This window comes from Desmodus rotundus, chromosome 12, assembly GCF_022682495.2.
Source record: "Desmodus rotundus isolate HL8 chromosome 12, HLdesRot8A.1, whole genome shotgun sequence".
Lineage (NCBI taxonomy): Eukaryota > Metazoa > Chordata > Mammalia > Chiroptera > Phyllostomidae > Desmodus > Desmodus rotundus.
This window is the reverse complement of record NC_071398.1, coordinates 63,266,870-63,290,239: the sequence shown is the minus strand read 5'-3', so window position 1 is coordinate 63,290,239 and position 23,370 is coordinate 63,266,870. Positions and strand designations below refer to the sequence as shown.

Sequence of the window (23,370 nt, the reverse complement as noted above, 5' to 3'; positions counted from 1 at the left end):
CTACCTGCAAAATCTATTTGCAAAGGCATGAGAACTGCTGTGCTCCCTGCGGCATTATTCCATGGCCACAACACGGAAGCAGTCGAAGTGTCCTTCATGAGAGGACTGGGTAAAGTCGATGTGGTCCATACACACAACGGAACAGAGCCTTTGTATTTACCTGTGTATCTCAGCTTCAGCCCGTCAATTTCTTCAAAACAAACTTTTAGGATTTTGACTGAGATTGTATTTAATATAGGTATCAATTTAGAGAAAATGTTAATGATGTCCACGTCATTGACAATATTGTGTATTCCAATCTATGAACATGCTATATCTCTTCAATTATTTGAGGTCCTCATTAATTTCCTTCACTGGTGTTTTAGAGTTTTCAGTGTAGAAGACTTGCGTATCTTTGAATATATTTGCTCACCCATATTTAATTTCTTAAAAAGTCATTGCAAAGAGAATTTTAAATAATTCCATTTTCCAGTTGTTTGTTCCTAGGAAAATTCTTAACACTGCAATCATGCTGAACAATTCTGTTCATTTTTTTAAAAAGATTGGAATTCAATCGATAGGAGGAACTATCTGAACCTCATTCTAAGCCACTTTTTTTTTTAACTAAGGTAAATTCATTTCTGATGAGTGATACAAAATGAACACAATTTTTTCCATCTGCACCCTATACTCAAGAAGGCATAGCAAACAATTTTGGTTAGGGTAAATTCTATATTTACTTGTAAGACTCTCCCACTAAACACAATCAATAACATACAAGACAGACAAGCAGCATTATCCAATGATTCTTAAGTAATTACAGTACTGAGCGGTACAAATTGTGGGGTGGTGGGTTTATTAAAGACTTTCATGGGGTTTCCAATGCTACTCTAAATGGCTAAAAATTAGCCATAGATACAGCATATCTAGCCTTGTGATACTAAATTAAATACATTTTTGAAGGCTTAATAAGCATGATGAGGCTACTCTGTGGTTGACAATGCTCCTAACTTATTAAAATAGTTATTTAGAACTTTTAAAGTTTGTCAAGTTGGTCTATTATTACAAAATTTCTCTTTAAAGTACATGTAAGAAAAGGCGACAAATTTATCTGTATTAAGATTTTTTACAAGATATCTAATTGCATAATCCTTAAAAAAGAGAGAAACAAAGTCTCTCATTACTTTAGAGGCAATGACGTGACTGCCAGTCAGGTGATGGTGAGATCTACCCGGCGCTTACGTGCTGCCGCACACCTCAGTCTGCTTAGGGTTTTGGAAAACTCATCGTCTGCGCGAGAGAAACGAGAAGCGAATGAGAGAATATGGTATAAAAGGGTTCTGAATCTACCTCCGTCTTCACAGTCCTCAGGGGCTTTGGCTTTCTTACAAAGACGAGGATCCAACCAGGTGGTTGTTTTGGTATTGTGGCTGCAGAACAAAGATTTCAATTAGAAACAGTAACACAAAGATGGAGAAGAATATTATCAAAAGCAAAGACTGAAAGTGACTAAAGGGTGTGTGATGTTAGAATAGTCATCTCCCGCAGGCTCCCTTAGTCTACCCCGGATTCAACAATCCCGCTGCTCTCAGTCTGATACTGCAAAACTGCCTTAAAGGGAACGTAAGGCTAGAGGCATGGATTTGGGAATGAAGACTCTAAAGACGGGATAAGTTGCCAAGTGCAGAGGACACTTTTTAAAGCGGTCATAACATTTCAAAGGGTGAGCTACAGCCCCGTGCTCTGTATTATCGCTGAAAACCTTATCTGCTTGCTGGCTGAATTCCTTCCTCCCCCCCTACAAAAACTCTGCATTTCTTGAGCCCCTGTGATGTGTGGCCACTGTGCTGGGGGCTGGGAACACGGAGGTGAACAATCAGACACAGCGCCTCTGCGCTCCTGGGGCTATTTAAAATAAAACAATGTGAGTCAAATAAAACAAAAAAGTTTTACTGTGTCTGTTTCTGCAATATGCGAGTAAAAATGATCAGCAGAATTAAACTCAACTCTATAAAACTAAGTTTTCATCAGTATGGACCATATATTTAATAGGAAAAAAAAGTGGAACGAAAAGATTGCCCCACACCCCGTTTTAGTACGAGGTAGGCCACAGATGCTTTCAAAGAGCAGCATCTTTTTAACTTCACTGGAGGTCACAGCCTCAGACCAAGGCCACCACGCAGCGGATACTAGTGCTGAATCAAAACCGTCACACTGCGGGGCGGGCACACAGTGCTATATTGTGGTTTAAGTATCTGAAAGATGAGGAGAGTAAAGAAAGAAAAAATCACGGTAGAAAATATATAGGGAGGCAACAAAATGAAAAGTTATTATTAAATAGTGTGAGAGTAGCCAGGTGAACAAGTTATCTTTTCTTGGGGTCTTTGTCATGGGATCAACTCACTAAGCTCTGCATCGGCCAGTCCTAGGAATTGGAGCCCAGGCTTCAGGGAATTCATCATCTCTTCTCATACCTTTTCTAACTCCGGAGCTACCTGCCGAGCAGCCCCTCCCACGCCCTGCAGGCACACACACCAGAGAGTGGTAGAAACTTCCTTTGTATTCTGAATGTGGATAATCTCAGTAGGAGACAGTGGGATTGTTTCTAGAAAGGCTGTTGCCCATTCTGTCAGATAATTTCTCCAGTTAAATCCATTTTAGCAAAATAAAAAGGATTAAGACCCCACAGAGGCCTAGCGGCACACACGGTTAAAAAACAAAACAAAAACATGAGCCTATCTTACAAAACCAAATTAAAAAGTTACTTTAGGAAAGTTACCTTTGGTTTCGATGAGCCAAAATTTTTACTTCTACATTAGCAAATGTGGGCCGTCCACTAGGATTTCACCCACTATTTCTGAAGGGAAGAGACGCCCATGAGGTGATACCCAAAACACACCGGTAGTAGCTAAAGGGCCTGGATATTAACCCCTTCTTAGGTAACGCTTTCCAAGCATTTCCTCCTGTCCCTGAGGCTGCCTTTCACCCTGCCGATCCTCTCCACCGTCTCCCTCGTCTGCACTCGGCTCTGTAGGTCTGATGGGGCCACATTTCTTTGTTTCAGCTTCTGTCGCCCGTGCTTTTCATGTCGTGCCCAAGAAGTCCTTGCCAAGTTCAATGTCCTAAAGCTTTTCCCCGGTGTTTTCTTCTAGAAGTTTTATAGTTTCAGATCTTACATTTAGGCCATTAATCCATTTTGATAACGTTCACCTACATAGACATTTCTTACACAAATTCCCCGCCCCCACAATTTACTAACTTACCCTGGTTTGCAGGGTGAAATAGTGTCAGGTTCAATGTCGCACAATTGGTTTCTGAGGATCTTCTAGCTACCTGTAGTGAGCGATTCTGCCTCTTACTTGGGGGTTTAGTTCTAAAGGCAACATGAATATCAAAAGTCTAAATCACCCTCGAAAAACTCCTTAAATTGCTCATCGAGAAGAGTGTACCTGATTTTGTCTGTGTGTATAATCCGTGTCGTTACTGTTTATCTAAAGGTATAGCAAAATCAATAATTTATCACACATGGCAAAAATCTCCATCTTTAAATGCTAGCATCTCACTTGGTACAGCAAGACGCTCATTCGATATGAAGGATGTGGGATTGGGGCCAATTGAGGAAACACATTCAAATCTCCCACTCCTGATTCATGTCTGAGGATGTGCTCTTTTTTAAGCATAGTATCCAGTCCTCAGTATTTTAATTATTATATTCTGTAACTTTACTACATCGATATTTTACCTCTGTGTAAATTAAAGATGGAAACTATAGCTGCATGAGAATATAAAAATGCTTCATAATAAAACTGATAATTATTTATGTAATGTTCTCAGGTGTCAGCAATATAAAATTTTAGGTTGAATACATACGGTATTCTGTATCTCTGTAAATGTAAGCATATTCATAGTGCTTTTTTGTGTGCAATAGTTGTGTGTATGTGAATTTATATTTTACCAACTATTCTGAGGATCAGTGATTTTCCTCCCTCATCCTATTTGCCTGAAAATACCAAACCCAAGCGCTCGGACTAAAAATATTTGGCTCAGATAAGAAATATGTCTTCCCTCATACAATAATCCCTTTCTAGAGGTGCTCATTAAGAGACTTTCTAGAAATGCTCATTAAGAGGAAAAACATACCCAAAGGTTAAAAAAAAAGCAAAGCAAAACCCTCTTTATTTCCTACATTTTTCATTATTAGTGATAAATCTGTTTTTAATCCTCCTGTTTTTCTAAAACCAGAGATTGAATACACTATCCCTTTGTCTAAGTCAAATAAAAACAAAACACCATCCAGGGAAAAAAGTCAGATTAAGAATCAACTATAAATCAATAAATATATTAAAAAAAAAAAGAATCAACTATAATGCTAAAGAGTTAACTATAATTGTGAAGAGTATTTTAAAGGAAGAAAAGAGGAACGGAGGCCTTGAGGATTGCGGTTGAACTCCCTTCCGACAAGTCTCACAGCGTGGGGTGCGCCGACAAAGGGGCAGACGCCGCTTACTCAATGAAGTAGATCATCCCCGCGTCGGTGTAGGCCATCTCCCAGTTTTTGGGCAGCGGCTCCAGAGTCTCGTCTCTCATCAGGTAGTTTCTGAAGTCCATGGAGCTGTTGGTTTGGTTGTAACTCGGGACGGTCTTCATCCAGTCAGATGACTCAGAATGCCTCTCCCTGTGTTCTATTCAAAACAGAACAGTGTGAAAAGTAGGTAAACGTATACTCTTCCAACAGCCCTCTTCGTTTCTCACAAAACGCCACATATTTACTGCAGATTTCCTTGTCTTTGTGTCCACATTCTGCAGTAAGCAAAAAGCAACTCCAGCATCAATGCAGTACACACTGAGCCTCTAACCCACAGAAGACTGACGACGGCAGCCGTAGGAGCACACACACAGTCCTTCTACGGGTCAGGCTCTATTTTAAGCTCTTCACATGTATTGATTCATAACCCTCACTCAACCCCGTGAGTGTGTATTATTACTATTCCCATTTTATAGATGAGGAAGCTAAGGCACAGCGAGGTTGGGTTAACTCGGTCCAGGTCACGCAGCCAATAAACAGCAAAGCCAGGATGCCGACCCGAGCGCTCTACGTGACGCTCTTCACTGAGACACCAAGCTGCCTGGCACGCATTTAATCCTGGCCTTTGAATAACACTAACGTTTAAGAATGACACTCCACAGACTTCTTATTGTTAAATATAATTCCCTGTCAGTGGTATTGGAATCCTTTTAGAGTCCCAAAGTCCACGGGTAGGTAAACACACTAAAACTTGGTGACCACCCAGGGAGTGCACATGGCATGCACCTGAAACTTGTTTCCAGAACTTACCACACAGCCGTAGTAACTCCAGACTGCAGTCAGTGCCTCGGAATCAGACTCTCGGAGGAGGCCCTAGGCATCGTCACACAGAACTCCTCATCCCTACGGTATTTGCACTCCATCCCTCCTTTACCCAGGCCAGCTCTATAACCCTGTAATCCCACTATGTACCGCCTCCCACTGCTCCTCACCCCCACCCATGCCCGGCCACGTCCTCCTTGCCCTGCTTACCCAAGGACATGTAAATCGCCACACTGGAACAAATTTGCGGTCTCTAATCCCACTCTTAAAAACGTTAACAGATTTCATTTTGTGCGTGAGCTAAGCTGCCATCAGCATCAAAAGGCTTTACGACGGGGTGGGGAGAGGTCAGGGGGTAAAGGGGGGACAAATGGTGACGGACAGACACATGACGTGGGTGGTGAGCACACAACACACCTACAGATGATGTGTTATAGAACTGTCCAGCTTGAATCTACATAATTTTATTAACTAATGCAACCCCAATAAACTAAAACAAGCAAACAAAAAGGCTGATTTCCCTTGACAACCCCTAAAGAACGAGATGTGAATTCACCTAAACCTTTCAGACCTGTTTTCACCCAAATATATTGGGGTAATACATGAACTATGTGAGATGTTAGGACCACAAAACAGGACTCTCAGTCTGGAGGGGGAGCAAATGATGAATGTACTGAAGCAACAGATACAGTCTATACAGCCAATGTTAATTACTGATAAAGGAGAACGTCAGGAAGCTTCAGGAAAATGATATGGTAACGGGTTCTGCAAATCTGGGGACATGATCAAACCCATTCATTTATTGGGTACCAATAACATATGTTTGTTAGTTTCTACTATGTGTCAGGCACTACCTATGGTGCAAAGGATACAACAATGAACAGAATAAGCCAAAATTCCAACCCTCATGAAGCTTATATTGTAGTGTTTTGAAAGGAATTACTGTAATAAATAGCACTGAAGTTAGTTCTACTGTGATTCTGGGGTTTCCAGCTCATACTCTCAATCAGAAGTGTAGAGTTTCCTACACAATTGCCACATTTTTAGGGGTACTCCAAAGAAGATTCTCCACCAGTAAACTCCTGTTGGTTCTTCATTTACTAAAAAGTATGGGAGTCAATTCGGAAATTTTCTTTGACTGATTGAATTTAAAGTCAAAGTGCTGCTAACAAACCTTTCAGATAACGTTTACGAGCATATTTCCAAACCTCTGTACTTTGTTTTGGTTGAAGGCTATACCTTAAAATGTACATTATGTTCATATCCTGTAAAGGAGGACTCAGGCCAACAAGATCTCCATATTCCAGCATCAGAAATGAATCTCAAATCTTTGAAGCAGTAGGACAGTGATTTTCAACTCTTTTTATCTCGTGGCACCTATAAACTAATTACTAAATATAAAATATATTTTCTGCCCTGGCTGGTGTGGCTCAGTGGATTGAGTGCCGGACTGAGAAACAAAGGGTCGCTGGTTCGATCCCCAGGCAGGGCACATGCCTGGGTTGTGGGCCAGGTCCCCAGGTGGTGGTGCTCAAGAGGCAACCACACACTGATGTTTCTCACCCTCCCTCCCCCTGTCTCTAAAAATAAATAAATAAAATCTTTAAAAAATAAAATAAATTTTTTGCTGATTTGACTACAAAATAGGTATAATTTTGATTCATTCACACCCAAGGGCTATAGTTGTGTTGGCTATTGTCATTTTTAAATTTGACAATCTAAGGGAAGAGGTCAGGGCCCCTGATTAAAGAGTCAGGTATTACATGTTTTAAAAATTCTTGCAGCACACCAGTGGAAAATCGCCGTAGTAGAGTAGCGTCATCTTACATGATATGATCACTAACGATAGCTTACGACTGATTTATCAAAACAGCCAGTTGGGGCAACTCACTTCAGCTGACAAAATGACCGACAGAAATACAGTTTGTTCCACACGAAACCTTTACAGAAAGTACTAGAATCTCGTCACTCACTCTGCGTGTGCTTTGTGAAAAATGTTACTACTTCCAATCCAGTGTCATGTTGAAGTCCACCCGGACGACCACTCAGGAGTCGGTCGTCTGTTTACGAACCTGCATTGCCAGTGCCATTAACAGCTTCCTTGTCCTCGTCTTCCTCCTCTTCAGGAAGGGAGCTGTCCATTCGTTCCATCTTGCTGACGGACGTGGTTCGTTTTCTCTGGGATTCGGCATCAAAGTCATTATCAAAGAGGACCTGATCCACAGGGTCGGGCTGGAAGGGGCTGGGCTCTGCCGGAGGCTTGGGAGTGCCATAGAAGTTTCCTGAAATGAACCGAGGGACAGCAGCTGGAAACACTCACATGGAACCGAGCGTCACAACAACATGACCGAGTACATGTCTCTGCCCCGTTAGCTGACGCTGAAGGTTCTGAGTGACCACCACCAGCCAAAGGGAGGTCAAAGCACCTCTTGGAAGAGGAGGAGGCAGAAAGAGTAAAAATAACAAATTTTTCCAGTGTCCTTCACCATACGTTATCTAACATTTTAACGCTATTTGCACTAAAGCCAGGAAGTTGACTTAATGTGTATAGGTTATTTATTCTATAAGGGCTTGCGTTTTTGCATGGGTTCTAATGGAGGGCCTAGTTTGTGAATTTAAATGCATTGGTGATCTTGTGTAAGACTCATTGGCGTAAAAGTGGGAGTAAAGGAGAAGAAAACTCACAAAATGAACTATTTTGGTAAAAGGAGGAAATACGTGGGCAAAGGATAAGGCTAAGAATTAACCAGCCTGTGGTGAAATGTTAGGCTGTTTATGTAAAAGTAATTTTTGAAAGTTTTCCTGAGAATCTAATTATATCATTTTATCTGACAATTTGTTGAACAAATAGAGACATTATTAGCATAATTCAATATTGGCATACTCTCAGGAAAGCAAGAATACTTTAATATGTTAAGTCTTGAGGATCAGTAATTTTTGCAGTAAAAATAAATGTTCCAGAATACAATGAAAACAATTGAGTATCTTCTCAACTTGTCATGCTCGCTCATTAGGCGGCCAAACATAATGGGGAAGCGCTCAGTGGATGCAACTTCATCAGCAGTTTGTGGCTCCTGCTAGTTTCGACCTTGCACCAATCACTCTTCTGATGTTATAAAAAGATAAATAGGATTTTGGAGTAAAATACTGACCTCTTTTATTTTTTAAATCACATCTTCTAAACAAATTCCTTGGCTCCTGAGGAGGTAATGAAGATGCTTATTCCCATGAAGTAAATTAATGGGGTGTACAATGGGGTATTTTTTCCTAGATGAAAAAGCATGGGCTGTTGATCGTAACATTGTGGCACATCTACAAACAGCATAGTTTACCGGAGGCTGGGCGTGTTTTGGAGGGGAAAGCCTTAAGATTAATTCTTTGGAAATTTGACTTTAGGCAGTATTGTCATTAAAATACTCAAGGCAAAACAGTGAAATCAAACTAGAAAGCTTTTCAACTACATCTCGCCTCTCCCCCACTCCACTGCTCCCTTGCTTTCAAATTCAGGTATGGAACGGAGTTATTCTTGTCATGCAGACGGAGGCAAAGATTCGCATTAAAACAGACTAATGGGATCTCAGCAAACTTTCTGACCCGGAAGTAAAGCAAGGAACTGATGACAAAAAGCCAATTCACACTTCTCTAGGGCAAAGGGCAGGGAAATGCTCCAAACTGAGGTCTTGGTGGGGAAGAGGAGGCACCAGCACCTCCTGCGTGATGCCCGATAATCCCACTACCATAGAACTGGGAGGGACTAGGACAAAAATTCAAGGTCCGTTTTTGTAAAGGATGGGACTTTTACTAAAAACACATTTTAGTGCATATTTGCAATTATTATCTAGCTCTAGAAAGTTTAACTTTTTTCCAGGGTGCAAATTAGAAAAATTCAGGACATTGTGATTGTTATTCATCATCATTGATAACATTGTAGGACTTCACAATTAATTCTGGCAGTTTCCTTATTTTAATAAATATTGGTTTTAATAATAAGCATTGCTTGTAAAAGGCGAAAGATTTATACGATCTGAAGAGAAACCAGAGTATAATAATAAGCATTGCTTGTAAGTAAATCGTATCTATTTTACTTGAGTTGTTGGAAAACATCACGGTTGCAGATTACAGCAAGGTATAAAATTGCAAAGTTTGTGAGCTCTGACTATAGTTATTAACAAAGTTTTTTCATCCTTTTGAAGCTGTTTTGGAGCTTTTTATTTTTCTTTTCTGAAGGTATTTTCATTTTTGCAATGGAACAATTAGATATTTCAAACATAACATATTTTACCATGTATAGTGCGCACTTTTTTGGAAAATACGGATGCGCATTATACATCGGTATAACGACTACATACCATGGGCATGATAATGGGCATACTAATCCCATGTATAATGCGCACAAAAACTACGGGTGCGCATGGCAAAATACGCATATAAAATCACAGACAATAGTCTTATAGTAGTATTAGAAAACCTCCTCATTTATTGTTTCCTCAGCCTCCAGATATTAACTTTTGCTAGATTCTTTCAGGTCTCCCTTCCCCCCCCCACCCCCAAGGACATATATATATGGTCACACACAGTATTAAAGCCCTAACTTCCTGTCTCTGTCCCACTCTGAGTTATCCTGAGGTCAGCATGTGCCATTTCCCTGCACACGTACACATCGAAGACATGTGTATATGCGTACATGACAAATACTATTGTTCATAAAAGCTTCATAAAGTGTTCTTAATAACAATTTGTATCTTTTTTCTAAACAGTATACTGTATGCATCCTTTTGCAACTTTCTTTTTATACAATTATATTTCTAAGACTTATTCTTGTTGACACGTAGATTCTAGTTCATTTAACAGCTGTAGAATAGTCCATTTTAATGAACAGATTAAACTGGATTTTACCCATTCCCCTCTCAGAAGAGAGTTGTTTCCATCCCCTCACTGTTTCGAACAGCGCTACAGAGACTACTCCAGCGCCGCCTACACGTGCCCGCAGACGAGGGTCTCTCCAGGGCAGGCGTCCGAGAGGGAACGGCTGGGCTAGAATTCCGTGCACCTTCGAACTTACCGGCTATTGCCAAGATGCCCCCAAAGGGGCTGTTTCGTTTTATACTCTCGCCGGCTGTGTATGGGAGGAGTTTCCATTCCCTTCAATTATCACACTTTAAAATTTTTGGCAATATGATGGATGTGAAATGGTTTATGATATTTCAATTTGCATTTCCTTTGAGTTGAGCACATGGTAATTAATAACATGTAATATGCCACTTTGGCAAATATGTAACATGTTTTTATACTTAGCAGAAAAAATGTAGGAGAATTTCTTCGTGACCTCAGGGCAGAGAAGGACTTCTTAGACAAAACTTCAAAAGGACAAGTCATAGGGAGAACAGTGATAAATCAGACAGCTGAAAACTAAGGATTTCTGTTTAATGAAGAGACACAGGACAAGGTTATTAGGTAAAAGAATGGGAGAAAACACCTATATCGGATAAGGAATTAATACCTAAATAAATATCTAAATATCTAAGGAATGTCTGCAAACTGGAATGCAATTGAGATCCCATTTCTTAAAAATTGACAAAGCAAACAAATGAATAGACAATTTGCAGAAGCCAAAAAAATAAGCAAATGAAAAGATGCTCAAGCTCTCTGACTTCCAGAAAAACTAAAGTCTAACTGAGATAACCACTTCTGCAACCGTCAGATTGGGAAATTATCGAGCTGGAGAAGGCCCAGTGTTGCTGAGGATGTGGAGTCATTACTATAGCTGCCACAGGACTAAACCCTCATGCATGGCTGGTGGGAACGGAGACTGCGGAGTACGCAACCCACCAAGTCTGCTCTTGGCTCTGTGTTCCAGGCATTCTCACGCGGGTCTGTAAGAAGACACGTGCGAGAATGTTTGCTGCAGTTTGATTGGTGGTGATGGGAGCTGGAGGCGATCTGAAGCCCAGCACCAGGGGAACGGGTAGGTGAGATGCAGGGGACTCACAATAAAGCACTGTGCAGCGGTTAGGAAGCAGTGAGTTACATGCAAATACAGTACGGCCACGAGGAGGACTCTAAAAACACAGCAGTAAGTGAAGACAGTTATAACTGAATGAGATCTAGAGCACAGTCCAGATGTAAATACCTGCACATTTTGCAAGAACACACACAAACAAAAACATACATGGGAAACACAATGCAATGGTTGCCTTTAAGAGGGAGGTGTAGGAAGAGTAGGCTGTCTGCATAAAATAAAGAGTAAGTAGCTGCTGTTTCCTCTGAGAAGTCTTCACTGGCTACCTTATCTACATAAGACATTCCTATGATTTTCTTTAAATCCCTTGTTTTTGTTTCCTTCATATCACCTCAGTGTATAGTTACTTCGTTTGTTCTGACTGCCTTTCTCACTAAGTATAGGATTTATTAAGACAGTATTATTTCAATATTGTTCATCACAGTATCTCTAGTCCCTCTGATAACACTTGGCACATAGAAGATACTTAAAAAATGGGTCCAGAAAAAAAAGAAAAGGATCAAATGAAAGAATTTGTTGGAGCTAAGTCCAGAAAGGGTAGCTGGGTCAAACTTACTTACTGAAGATTCTCAGGAGGAGAGAGGGCGTGAGCAGGGCTGTGCTTGAGGGGTAGCAGCAGGGTAGCAATGGCAGGGTGGAGGGGACACTGGGAAGAAATGGAAACGAATGATACTAACTCAGTGCCCTGGACACGAGCTCTCCAGCGGGCCTACCATGAGCTGGTGGAGTGAGAAGAAAGGCGTTGAGAAAGCTGCTGCAGCAAAGGCAGAGAGGACCGCGTTTGCTAACAGACTAGATGGGAGCTGTGAGAAAAGGGAAGCAAATGGTGTCTCCACTGTTTTGAACTCGTGGAGCTGCTAAAGAGAAAAATCATGAAGAATCACTCTTTTGGACAGAACACAAACACGTATTTGGATATGTTGAAATCAAAGTCAGATTTTACTGAACATCGTCTTAGGCACTGAAGATAATACCGAGTAAGAAAGACACCATGTCTGCCTTCCCTGAGCTTGTGAATTAGGCAACTACAGTAGCAGCATGATAAAGCAATGATGTAACAGTACAGGGTACTATGGGAGTGGACAAGCTTGCCAGGAAAGAGCGTCACTTAAGGAATAAAAGGATCTAACACAGAATCATTTAACAATTGAACTTGATCTTAAATCTATACTTAGAATCAAGTAGGTAGAGGAAAGAGATATAAAAAGAAAACCAATTTTTCTGTTCTTGTTGTTTTTTCCCCCCGATTCTATATTCATTTTTCTCCAACCTAGCCAATGTATAAATAGATTTTTTAAAGTGTACAGTATTTTAATTCTTAATTACAAATAGAAAGCAATCTATAAACACTTGCTGAGTTCAAATGATGAATGTGAATTACTATGAAATATGCAAACTAGTTAATTTGAATAATTTTAAGGTATTGTTCATAATTGATTTATCTTTTTAAAGATTTTATTTACTTATTTGCAGAGAGAGGAAGGGAAGGAGAGAGGGAAACATCAATGTGTGGTTGCCTCTTGAGCGCCCCCTACTGGGGACCTGGCCTGCAACCCAGGCATGTGCCCTGATTGGGAATCCAACCTGTGACACTTTAGTTCACAGGCTGACACTCAATCCACTGAGCTACACCAGCCAGGGCTAATCGACTTAATAATATGATGAAATGCTTTTGATTAATGTTTAATCTCATTTTAACTAGTAAATTACAAATACCCTAATTAAAAGACAATTTTCCCCAAAACCGATAGAAAACTCTTTTGTTTGGTAAAATCATAATTCCAGTCCAAAATCATGATTCAGATAGCGTTCTGGGGTGCTGCCATCAATACGTGGGGACATACCATCATACGTTCCACTTTCTAATAACGCTCCACTCTCTTCCAGTGCTTTGAACTGCTCAACAGAAATGAAATTATAGTCCACCCCTGGCACTTCCCCATCCCTGGGGGCCCTTGTGGTGCCTAAGGAAAAAGAAAACAAGAGAAAAAATAGGTTGTAAAGTACTTTTAAATTTACAAAATATTGCAAATAATAGAAAATGCAGCCTAGAGAAAACACATGGGAGGAACAGACCATGAATGATACTGTACTGACGAGACCGAGAACCAGAAAGTTTGAGGCAAGTTCACATTCCTAAGCGGAAGCAGGACAATAAATAACGCAGAGCGAGTCAATAGACTAATAAAACTACAGAGAGTCATGAAATTCAAAACCACAAAGACTACAACACTTTCGCGTCAGAGAAAGCTTAACTTCTTGAGACACAACAGTAAATTCTTTTAAACCTCAATTATCATTACTTAATATAAGCCGCCAATGATAGATTCATTTTTATGTAGCTATCTTATACATTTTTTTCTTTCTTAGAGAAAAGAAACTAATGTTCTTCTTACTAGAGGCATAGAACAATTAAAATAGAAAAAAATTAAGTTCGTTTAATGAACTCTATTTTTAAAATGAACAATGTTAATTATGAAATTACTGTAGACAAATGAATTAGAAGGCTTAAAGCTTAAGATGGGCATACTGCTTCTTAGCTGTGGCTGTCTTCAAGTAATTAAAAAAAAAATTAATCAGTAAGTAAACTGTTTAATGAAATTCAGCCACAGAATACTAAATTTCAGTCCAGTAATGAATTCCTACTGAAGTACAGTTCATCCTTGAACAACACAGGGGTTAGGGGCACTGACCACCCCCCCCCCCCGCCCCTGACACATACGGGAAAATCCAGGTATAACTGTTGACTCCCCCCAAACTTAACTATAGTCTCCCCTCGGTATCCATGGAGATTGGTTCCAGGACACCTGTGGACCCTGCACTAGATGGATACTGCAGTGCCTCAAGTGTAATGGTGCAGAACAATGCACACAGACGGCCCCCGAACCCTTGGATTCCCAGCTGCAGACGGAAAACACTGTTTTCAATCCTCGGTTGGATGCCCAATGCAAAACCTGGGGATAGGGATTGCTGGCTGTATATTTACTGAAAAAAAATCTGCATGTAAGTGGACCCATGCAATTCAAACCTGTGTTGTTCAAAGGTCAGCTGTAAAAACCTTTCTTTCAGATCCAAGGTATAAATTCAGGTTATAACAGTATTTCTCCCTTTGAATCTGAGTATGAATTGATAACTATATGAACTGATGTTAAAAATGTCGTTTCAAAGACTAGAGGATCCAAAACAAGAGATCAAGGCATTCAACCTGGAAATAGAGTTGGGATGTTGCAGCAAGTCCTGTGCCAGGAGGTCTCCCCACACCAGCTCCCCGTTCACTGAGAGCACTGTGAGCAGAGAGTCCTCTTGGGTTCCTCCCTGCACTCCACCTCCAGCCACCAATCTGGCTGACTCCAGCTCCTGAATACCTCCAGCATTTCCACCCTTCCCTTCGTTCTCACACTCACCTAACCCCTAGCACCAGCTGAGGTCTGTACTGCCTCCTTCTTCTCCCTGGCTGCACCCCTTACCCAAACCGCAGGCGTGACTTTTTTCTAAAACAATCTCAGCAAAGACTCTAAACCCATCAATGGTCTCCCACGATCCCTGGCATAAAACCCAGACCCCACTTCTCCAGTGTCTTTCTTGTCCCACCCCTTCCACATTCTAGGTGTTAGCATAGTAGATTTTTTTTTCAATTCTTCTAATGTTTTTTGCACTTGCTCACCTCCAAGGCCTTTGACCAAGTCATTCTTTTCCCTCGAAGACTTCCTATTCCCTTTCCCACTTACTTCAGCTAACTGCTGCTCATCCTTCAGGTCCTGGCTTAGAAGTTTCTTTAGAGAGCCTTCCCTGGGCCCATCCAGGGTACGGCACTATGTGGGGACCATGTCTACTTGGTTCAGAGTGACGGCCCCAAGTTGGGGCAGATTGTCAGAATCAGCATAGGCACACAATGTGGATAGTCGTCAAGTAAATTAAGTAAACGTTTACTCCAATGCAATTAGCACAGTGCCTAGCAATACGCTATTATCATAAATTCCTTCATGGGAAAGTATTTATTGCTCTTACTTTATAATTGTTATTACATTCTATTATAGTCTGTAACGTGAGAAAAATTCACAAAGGTGATGATAAAACATTAATGGTAATGATATCAGAAAATGATTAAGCTAACATTCATTCTAAGCAACAAAGATTGTTGTATGAAATACATTCCCCTCCATATTTTTATAAAAATGATCATTTATCTATTTTACACCACAGAGGATACAAAATCTGGTAAACGTAAATTCTTTTTTCTTAACATAACACGCTTTTCATTGTCAAATTTTTGTTTCTCATCTGTTGGCCAAAACTACATTGTTAGATTCCTCCAAATCAACAGCTTTTAGCCCCAGAGTAAGTAAAAATTAACATTAGAAAATAAACTCAATGATTAAATTGAAAATTTGTAATTATCTGTGATAAGTGGAAAATGATGGCCACAATACTTTGTATCGCCGTCTTTGAAGAGATGGGGCCTGCTGTCTCACCTCTTACCTGGACTGGATTTATGACTCGCTTTGCACAATTTAATGTGGGAGACAGGACGCTCTGTAAGTTCAGGAGTCTCCACTTCCATCGTGGCCTTCCTGGAATGCCCCCACTGCCGCCTATGGAGGTCCAGTCTAGACTACTGAATGATGAGAGACTCCAAGCCAATAAACAGCACCAAGGGCCCCGACATGAGTGGGGCCATCTTAGCCCCTCCAGTGACTGCCAGTGACAACAGCCGTGGGAGTGGTCCCTGTTGAGCTCAGCCAACGCGTGGAATCATAAGAAATACATCCATGATGGTTATTTTAAGCTGTTAGATCTGGGGTGGTCTGCTTTGCAGAAAAGGCTAATTGAATGTTATCCAAATAAACTCTACTATAAAATATAATGATTATATAAAACCACAATTTAAGAGCAAACCACATTGTAGATAAAACTATAAAAAGAGTATGGACCCAAAGGGCAGGAGCAACTCAGCATTTTCATCCGGGGTTACTGTTAATGGCAGAATTTTAAGCACACGCTTAATCCTTCTGGGTTTCATTCTCGTTCTGCAAAGTGGTGTTGAGCGAGATGGTGTTCGTGCTTCTTTCCATTAATAAATATGAAATGTTACTCATGATTCCAACATACATATTTCCAGTATTGTAAATTTTTACTTCTTCCCCTTGAATGTCATCCCATACACATAAAAAATCATCTCCCTTCCCCATCTTACCCCAGTTGCCTTCAGCATTCCAGAAAATTCATCTGTATATTATTCTGATGCTCCATATATTTAATATACAGCTTCCTACGCACCCCCAGTCACCATTGTAGCTTTTCTCTTGATATAAAAATTCCTCCAACAAGCTCTGTTGACTCACCATCTCCGATTCCTCTCCTCTCACCCTCTCTGGGGCCCAGTCCCGGGGCCCTAGTCCCAACCGCACCACTGTGACAGTCGGCTGTGTTCATTGTAGCCTCCACTTTGCTTAACCCCCATGGTCAAGGCTCAGGTTGCCTGACCTACCAACAACCCTGGAGAGAATGGCTCATTCCCCTTTTTAATTTTATTCTGAAACCTACAGAAGAGTATGTCAAGTGTGTATGTGCAGTTAAACAAGTCGTAACAGAGCAAACCCATGCAGGTGAAGAAACGGAACACCACCGTGACACCAAAGCCCCCCGTGCGCCTCCAATCCCAACTCGCTCACCCCCACCCCCAAAGGTAGCCACCGTCTTGACCTGGGTGATGACTTCCTTCCTTTTTCTTAAAATGTTTTTACTAACTAGGCAATGCATTTCTAAGCAACACGGCTTAGCTGTGCCTGTTTTGTGACTTCATGTGAATGGAATCATACCTTGGACATACTTTCGTGTCCACATCAACACTTAGCAGGTTTTCAAACTTTGGTCAACATGCGAAGTATGTGTAAGCATCCCGGGTATTTATTGAGCAACTGCCTTATGAGATGACACATTCCTTTTCATATATTTACTAGCCATAGAGATTTTTTCTGCTGTGAAGTGGCTGTTCAAGTCTTTGGCTACTTCTCTGCTGGGTTGCCTGTCATTTCTTTTCTTTTTCTTTTTTTAAGGTTTTACTTATTTTTAGAAAGAGGGGGAGGGAGGGAGAAAGAGAGGGAGAGAAACATGGATGTGTGAGAGAAACATCGATCGGTTGCATCTTGAACGCCCCCAACAGGAACCGAACCTGCAACCTAAGCATGTGCCCTGACCTGTAATCAAACCAGCGACCTTCGGTTTGCAGGACGATGCCCAACCCACTGAGCCACACCAGTCAGGGCCTGGGTTGCCTGTCTTTTAAAATATGTTTGGTAGTTCTTTACTTTCTGGATACCACAGTATTTCGTCAAGTCTAAGAAAACACCAGCTTCTAAAAAGCACCGTTATTTTATCCCCATCCCCTCACCAAAAAACCTGGCAATTGTAATTGAAAGATGCCATCTATTGATGATGTATTCTAATTAGAGAGGTTAAAATGTGAAATAATTGTCTTAATATTGACGAAGCACAACAGATACATGTGTTGCAAACAGGGTGTTTCAGCTAAAATGTGAAAATATGCTTTATTGAAACAGTGCTTTCTGCAAAATTGTGCACCAAAAATATCAAGAGATTATGGAGAAAATAGGGTCAGGTTTGAACTCCCAAAACCTATGGCAACTTTCTAACACTACCAAATCAATACCAGTTCTAATTAAAAATATAAACACAATTTAAAAGCCATGTTACATTCCTAGTTATAAATACTAGAGTAAATAAAGTACTTAGCCTTTAAAAAAATGAAAAGAAAAGGTAGCCTGACAAAAAGGGGAACAAGGGAGGGTAAGGCTACTGAACAATGGAGATAAGGCAAAGGTACAATAAACAGCTTTAAGATAAGATCAAGTACATGTTCAAGAAAAGAGGCCAAGTTGAGATGGGTGAGCGTCCTGCATGGCCTGTGCGTCACTCGGCTGTGTTTGTATATTCTATGCTTACTTGCTGCTACTTGATGATGCAAAGCACGAGCTTGTTTGGGAAAATGGAATGAAACCGGTATCACCTCGGTTAAATCAACAGCGTTCTCTTTCCTATTTACTAATCACACAGAAACCTATTTGCATCCTAGAAACAAATGTTGTAGCAGAACAGACAGTATTGTTCCCACTCAATATTTTCTTTTCACTTTTAATAACACAAGTTTTGGGGCTTTTTTTCATTTTAATGTAGTCAACTAGTTTGTCAATCCTTTCCTTTACAGCTAATGCTTTTGGTGTCTCAAAGAAATCTTTTCCAAGACCATGGGGATAGTTTATACCCTTTTTAAAAAGCATCACAGATTTGTCTTTCATTCCTAACACTTCAATACATTAAAATAGTTTTTTTGGAAAGAAAAGAGCAGTGATCCCTTCCACCGAGAATATGCCTTTTTCCGAGGAGCTGCAGTTGTGTGGATGCGGGCAGACTTTTTACACGGGGACAAGTTCTTCCAGCATTTTTACCTGCACATTCAGAGACAGTCGGGCGCATTGGTCCTTTCAGCAGAACCTGCCTTAGGCACTTAACCTTTCGTGGCTCAGGCACCCCAAGACAAAAAAAAAATGGCCCAAATGAAAGAATAGCTCAAAGCTCCAGAAAAAATACAACTAAGCAATGAAGAGATAGCCAACCTATCAGATGCACAGTTCAAAACACTGGTTATCAAGATGCTCACAGAATTGGTTGAATCTGTTCGAAAACCAGACGAAAAAATGAAGCCTGTGCTAAGAGAAACAAAGGAAAATGTACAGGGAACCAATAGTGATGGGAAGGAAACTGGAACTCAAATCAACGGTGTGGACCAGAAGGAAGAAAGAAACATCCAACCAGAAAAGAATGAAGAAACAAGAATTCAAAAAAATGAGGAGAGGCTTAGGAACCTCCAGGATATCTTTAAACATTCCAACATCCAAATCATAGGGGTACCAGAAGGAGAAGGGGAAGAGCAACAAATTGAAAACTTATTTGAACAAATAATGAAGGAGAACTTTCCCAATCTGGCAAAGGAAATAGACTTCCAGGAAGTCCAGGAAGCTCAGAGACTACCAAAGAAGCTGGACCCAAGGAGGAACACACCAAGACACATCATAATTACATTAGCCAAGATTAAAGATAAGGAGAGGATCTTAAAAGCCACAAGAGACAAGGGGACAGTTACCTACAAAGGAGTTCCCATAAGACTGTCAGCTGCTTTCTTAAAAGCAACTTTGCAGGCAAGAAGGGGCTGGAAAGAAGTATTCCAAGTCATGAAAGGCAAGGACCTACATCCAAGATTGCTCTATCCAGCAAAGCTTTCATTTAGAATGAAAGGGCAGATAAAGTGCTTCCCAGATAAGGTCAAGTTCAAGGATTCAAGGAGTTCATCATCACCAAGCCCTTATTATATGAAATGTTGAAGGGATTTATCTAAGAAAAAGAAGATAAAAAATATGAACAGTAAAAATGACAGCAAACTCACAGTTATTAACAACCACACCTAAAACAAAAACAAAAGCAAACAACTAGAACAGGAAAGAATCACAAAAATGAAGATCACATGGAGGGGTATCAGCAGGGGAGTGGGAGGGGAGAGAGGGGGGAAAGGTACAGGGGGAGGTTAAGAATAGTATAGGAAATGTAGAAGCCAAAGAACTTATCTGTATGACCCATGGACATGAACTATAGGGGGGGAATGTGGGTGGGAGGGGGTGTGCAGGGCGGAGGGGAACAGAGGGGGGAAAATGGGACAACTAATAGCATAATCAATAAAATATATTATTAAAAAAATAAAAAATAAATAAAATAGTTTTTTTGGGGGGGCGGGGGAGGGGTGCTGATAAGAGATAGTAGTCCACTCTCCTTTTTGACCAAATTGCTACTTAACACAATTTATTTTTCTTCCTCTAGTTATTTTTAAAGATTTTACATATTTTTAGAGACACAGGAAGGGAGGGAGAAAGAGAAGGAAACAACACCAATCGAGTTTGTGCTTCTCAAACACAGCTGGACCAGGGACCAAACCCGCAACCCAGGCATGTGCCCTGACTGGGAATTGAACTGGTGACCTTTTGCTTCGCAGGATGATGCCCAACCACCTGAGCCACACTGGTCAGGGCTCAACATGATTTATTGGAACGTCAATTATTTCCCCTCTGATCAGCCGCACTGCTCTGTCACAGAAGCTTCTACGGAAACGTCTGCATAATACTGGGCAGCTGTCACTGGGCTTTCCATTGCATTCCACTCATCTTGTGACGACTCCTGCATCATTAGCACCATGTTGTAATTATTGTATTTTCAAGATAAATCTTGAGACATAGTAGAGGAAGTCCACTGACTTTGGTTTTTCTATTTGTAGCCTTTCCATGTAAATTCTGGTACAAGAAAGCAGGCTAAAAATGCTAGAATTTTAATGTGATTAGATTGAATCTATTGATCAATTTGAGGAGAAGTGATATCTTCACCATATTGAGTCTTTAATCTACAAGCAAGAAATCTCCACCAATATAGTTAGATCTTTAATGTCCCTTAATTTTCCTTCCAGAGATCTTTATACTTCTTTAAAGATTAATTTTAAGTATTTCAAATAAGTTATGCTATTATAAATGATAGCTTTTTAAAAATTTTCGTATTGTTGATGGTACAAAAGAATACAATTGTGGGCATTTATTTGGTCACTGTATTCAGATATAATTTACCTACAGTACAATTCGCTAATTCTAACGGTACAATTCTATGAGTTCTGGGAACCAGCACAGTATAGAGAAAAACATATTATGATTCTCCTGGTGGGAACTCAAGGCTAACAATTTGACACAGAGATGTTATAGGTTTGAAGGGATCTACTGATATCAACTGAAAGCAAGAGCAGCAAACACTGAAAAGCAGAATCAAACGTCAGAGCTGGCATCTCTAGGGGCCAGGACAGAAGCATGTGGGGAGTGGGGGTCCCCACCTGCTCAGGCTTCCTCATAGCCGTTCCCACTCTTTGCGTGTGTGGCCACGGCCTTGCCTGCCAAAGGTGCGTCTTTCTTGCAAGTACAATATTATTAATATTATATGCATTTATACTCCATATAATTTTTGAGTGGTGTTCCAAAAAAAGAAAAAATTTACAGCTTTGGAAGGCTACATAAGTCCTTATCTGAGAGTTCTGACACGTGAGGCTGTGCGGTGACTTCAGCTTCACTGCGAGTTCTGAACGTCACCTAAACACAAACACTATTTGTCGACATTCTCTGGCATTTCCCGCTGTTGGAGCATTTGCTGCGAGTCTCAGGGCTTTGCAAACACTTTCACAGGAGAAATGAGAAGAGAAGGTGAACGCTGATGTGGGAGACTCCAACCTGCGTTCAGAAACTGGTCTAAGATCAGAAGTAGACGCAACATAGATTTCAAAGGCAAAAGCAAAATCAGGGCAAGGAGAACACATATTTCCATTATTAAAAAAAGAAAACAAGCTTATCTGAATGACCAGTGACTGATGCCTCATTTAAGGGTGCTCTTGGATACACACTTTCAATTTGATGGATATTAATGTCAATGGAAGATTTTTTCTATGTCTGGAAAGATGAGGCCATTGGCTAAAGTAACGGATATCTTGTGGGCTTTGAAATTTCATTTTAGGAGTGAAAAATTCAAAGAGTAAATATGTGTGATAATATCTTTCAAATTTTAAAATTATTTTTATTTTGTGTTAATGGTCTCTTCTTTTAAGGTTATCTATTCACAAATGTCACTATCAGGTGATTTAAAAGTGTTATGATAACCTTGTTACATGAGTTCACAATTAACAATGAACCAGGTGACTTTAGACAGAAGCCACCCTACACCATTACTGCCGTAACAGTCACATGCCCCAGGCATTTTGGGTCCCAAGATACTTGGTTCAGCTGGCACTTTATCCCAATCAACCACAAATTACACTGTGATTAAACTGTGATGCCACTTCCTGTCATGAATTACAAATACGCTACTTCCCACTGGAGGGAAGCGGCACTGTACGAAGCCCAAGAACACAACGAAAGCCAATTCTCAATTCCTTTTTGCAGGATCTCCGGGGACCACTGCCAGTACCACTTCTGTACCAGCCAGAGTCCAAGCAGGAGAGAGAAACCACATGGCACCTTGAACAAGGACAACTCAATACAAAGAATCATAAACTATTTCCAAGGAATTTACTAAGAGGGAGTTAAAGAGACACAACCTCACAGGAGAAGGTGTGGTGGTAGCCTGGGCACAGAGGTGGCTCCCAGTCCTTGGGTGGAGGCTGGTGAGCAGGGGAAGTACTGGTGAAATCCACTAGCAAGCACCCTATGGTGGTTGGTGGTGGTGGTGGTGGTGAAGGGGAGGGGAGGTTGGGAGGTGCTCTTAACTTACTAGAAAAGCCAGCGGGGACATGGCTGGACTTGCCAGAAACCCACTGGAAAACCACTTGCAGGGGAGATGCTGAAATGTGGGGAGCCTGCTGGGGTGCCCACGGAACGTGTCAGGAAACTGTGAGGGATGGAAACTGTTAAACTCGCAAAGCCACCTAGGAAGGTGTTGCTGAATTCGCTGCAGGGAAGCCATCCACAGGGGCAGCACTGGGCCACCCCCCCCCCCCGACCCCCCACCCCCGTGCCCCGTGCGCTGCTGAAACTTACAGACAGTCTTTTTGCAGGCAGGAGCAAAGGAAAAAAAAAAAAGACACTGAAAACTTCCTTTCTTTCTATTTGCTAACAGTTAAGTTACACACATATTCGCTTGATCCTCTGGGGCTTGCTTAATTAAGCTTTGGTCTAGCTCATTTTAGCCCTACTAGGTGAAGCCTGAGCCTTACTAGGTCTCTCCGCTAGGCTGGTTAGACCTCCAGTTTCTCCCAGTCTTGTGTAAGCTCCAGCTTACAGCTAAGCTTAAAGCTAAGCTTATAGCTCCCAGCTTTCTCTGCCGGGACACGTGGAGTCCCATGCTACAGTCTCAGCTTTGCATGTAGCTACGGTCTCAAGGGGCGCTTATGCAGACTGCTTGAGCTCTCTGCTCTCCGACATCCTGTGTCCTGTCA

General features: G+C 41.1%; 1 protein-coding gene across 3 annotated transcripts in view; it reads right to left on the bottom strand.

Moving 5' to 3' along the window:
* The window catches only part of MAGI3 (membrane associated guanylate kinase, WW and PDZ domain containing 3), a 191,151-nt gene that overhangs the window by 55,839 nt on the left and 111,942 nt on the right, over positions 1 to 23,370 (bottom strand). For all 3 annotated transcript variants that reach the window (XM_053915711.2, XM_053915712.2, XM_045203684.3), the window contains exons 3-6: positions 13,190 to 13,309; positions 7,399 to 7,608; positions 4,487 to 4,661; positions 1,330 to 1,409 (exon numbers count right to left, since the gene is read on the bottom strand). In XM_053915711.2, coding sequence (XP_053771686.1) covers positions 1,330 to 1,409; positions 4,487 to 4,661; positions 7,399 to 7,608; positions 13,190 to 13,309 — 585 coding nt within the window. The remainder of the gene's footprint in view (positions 1 to 1,329; positions 1,410 to 4,486; positions 4,662 to 7,398; positions 7,609 to 13,189; positions 13,310 to 23,370) is intronic.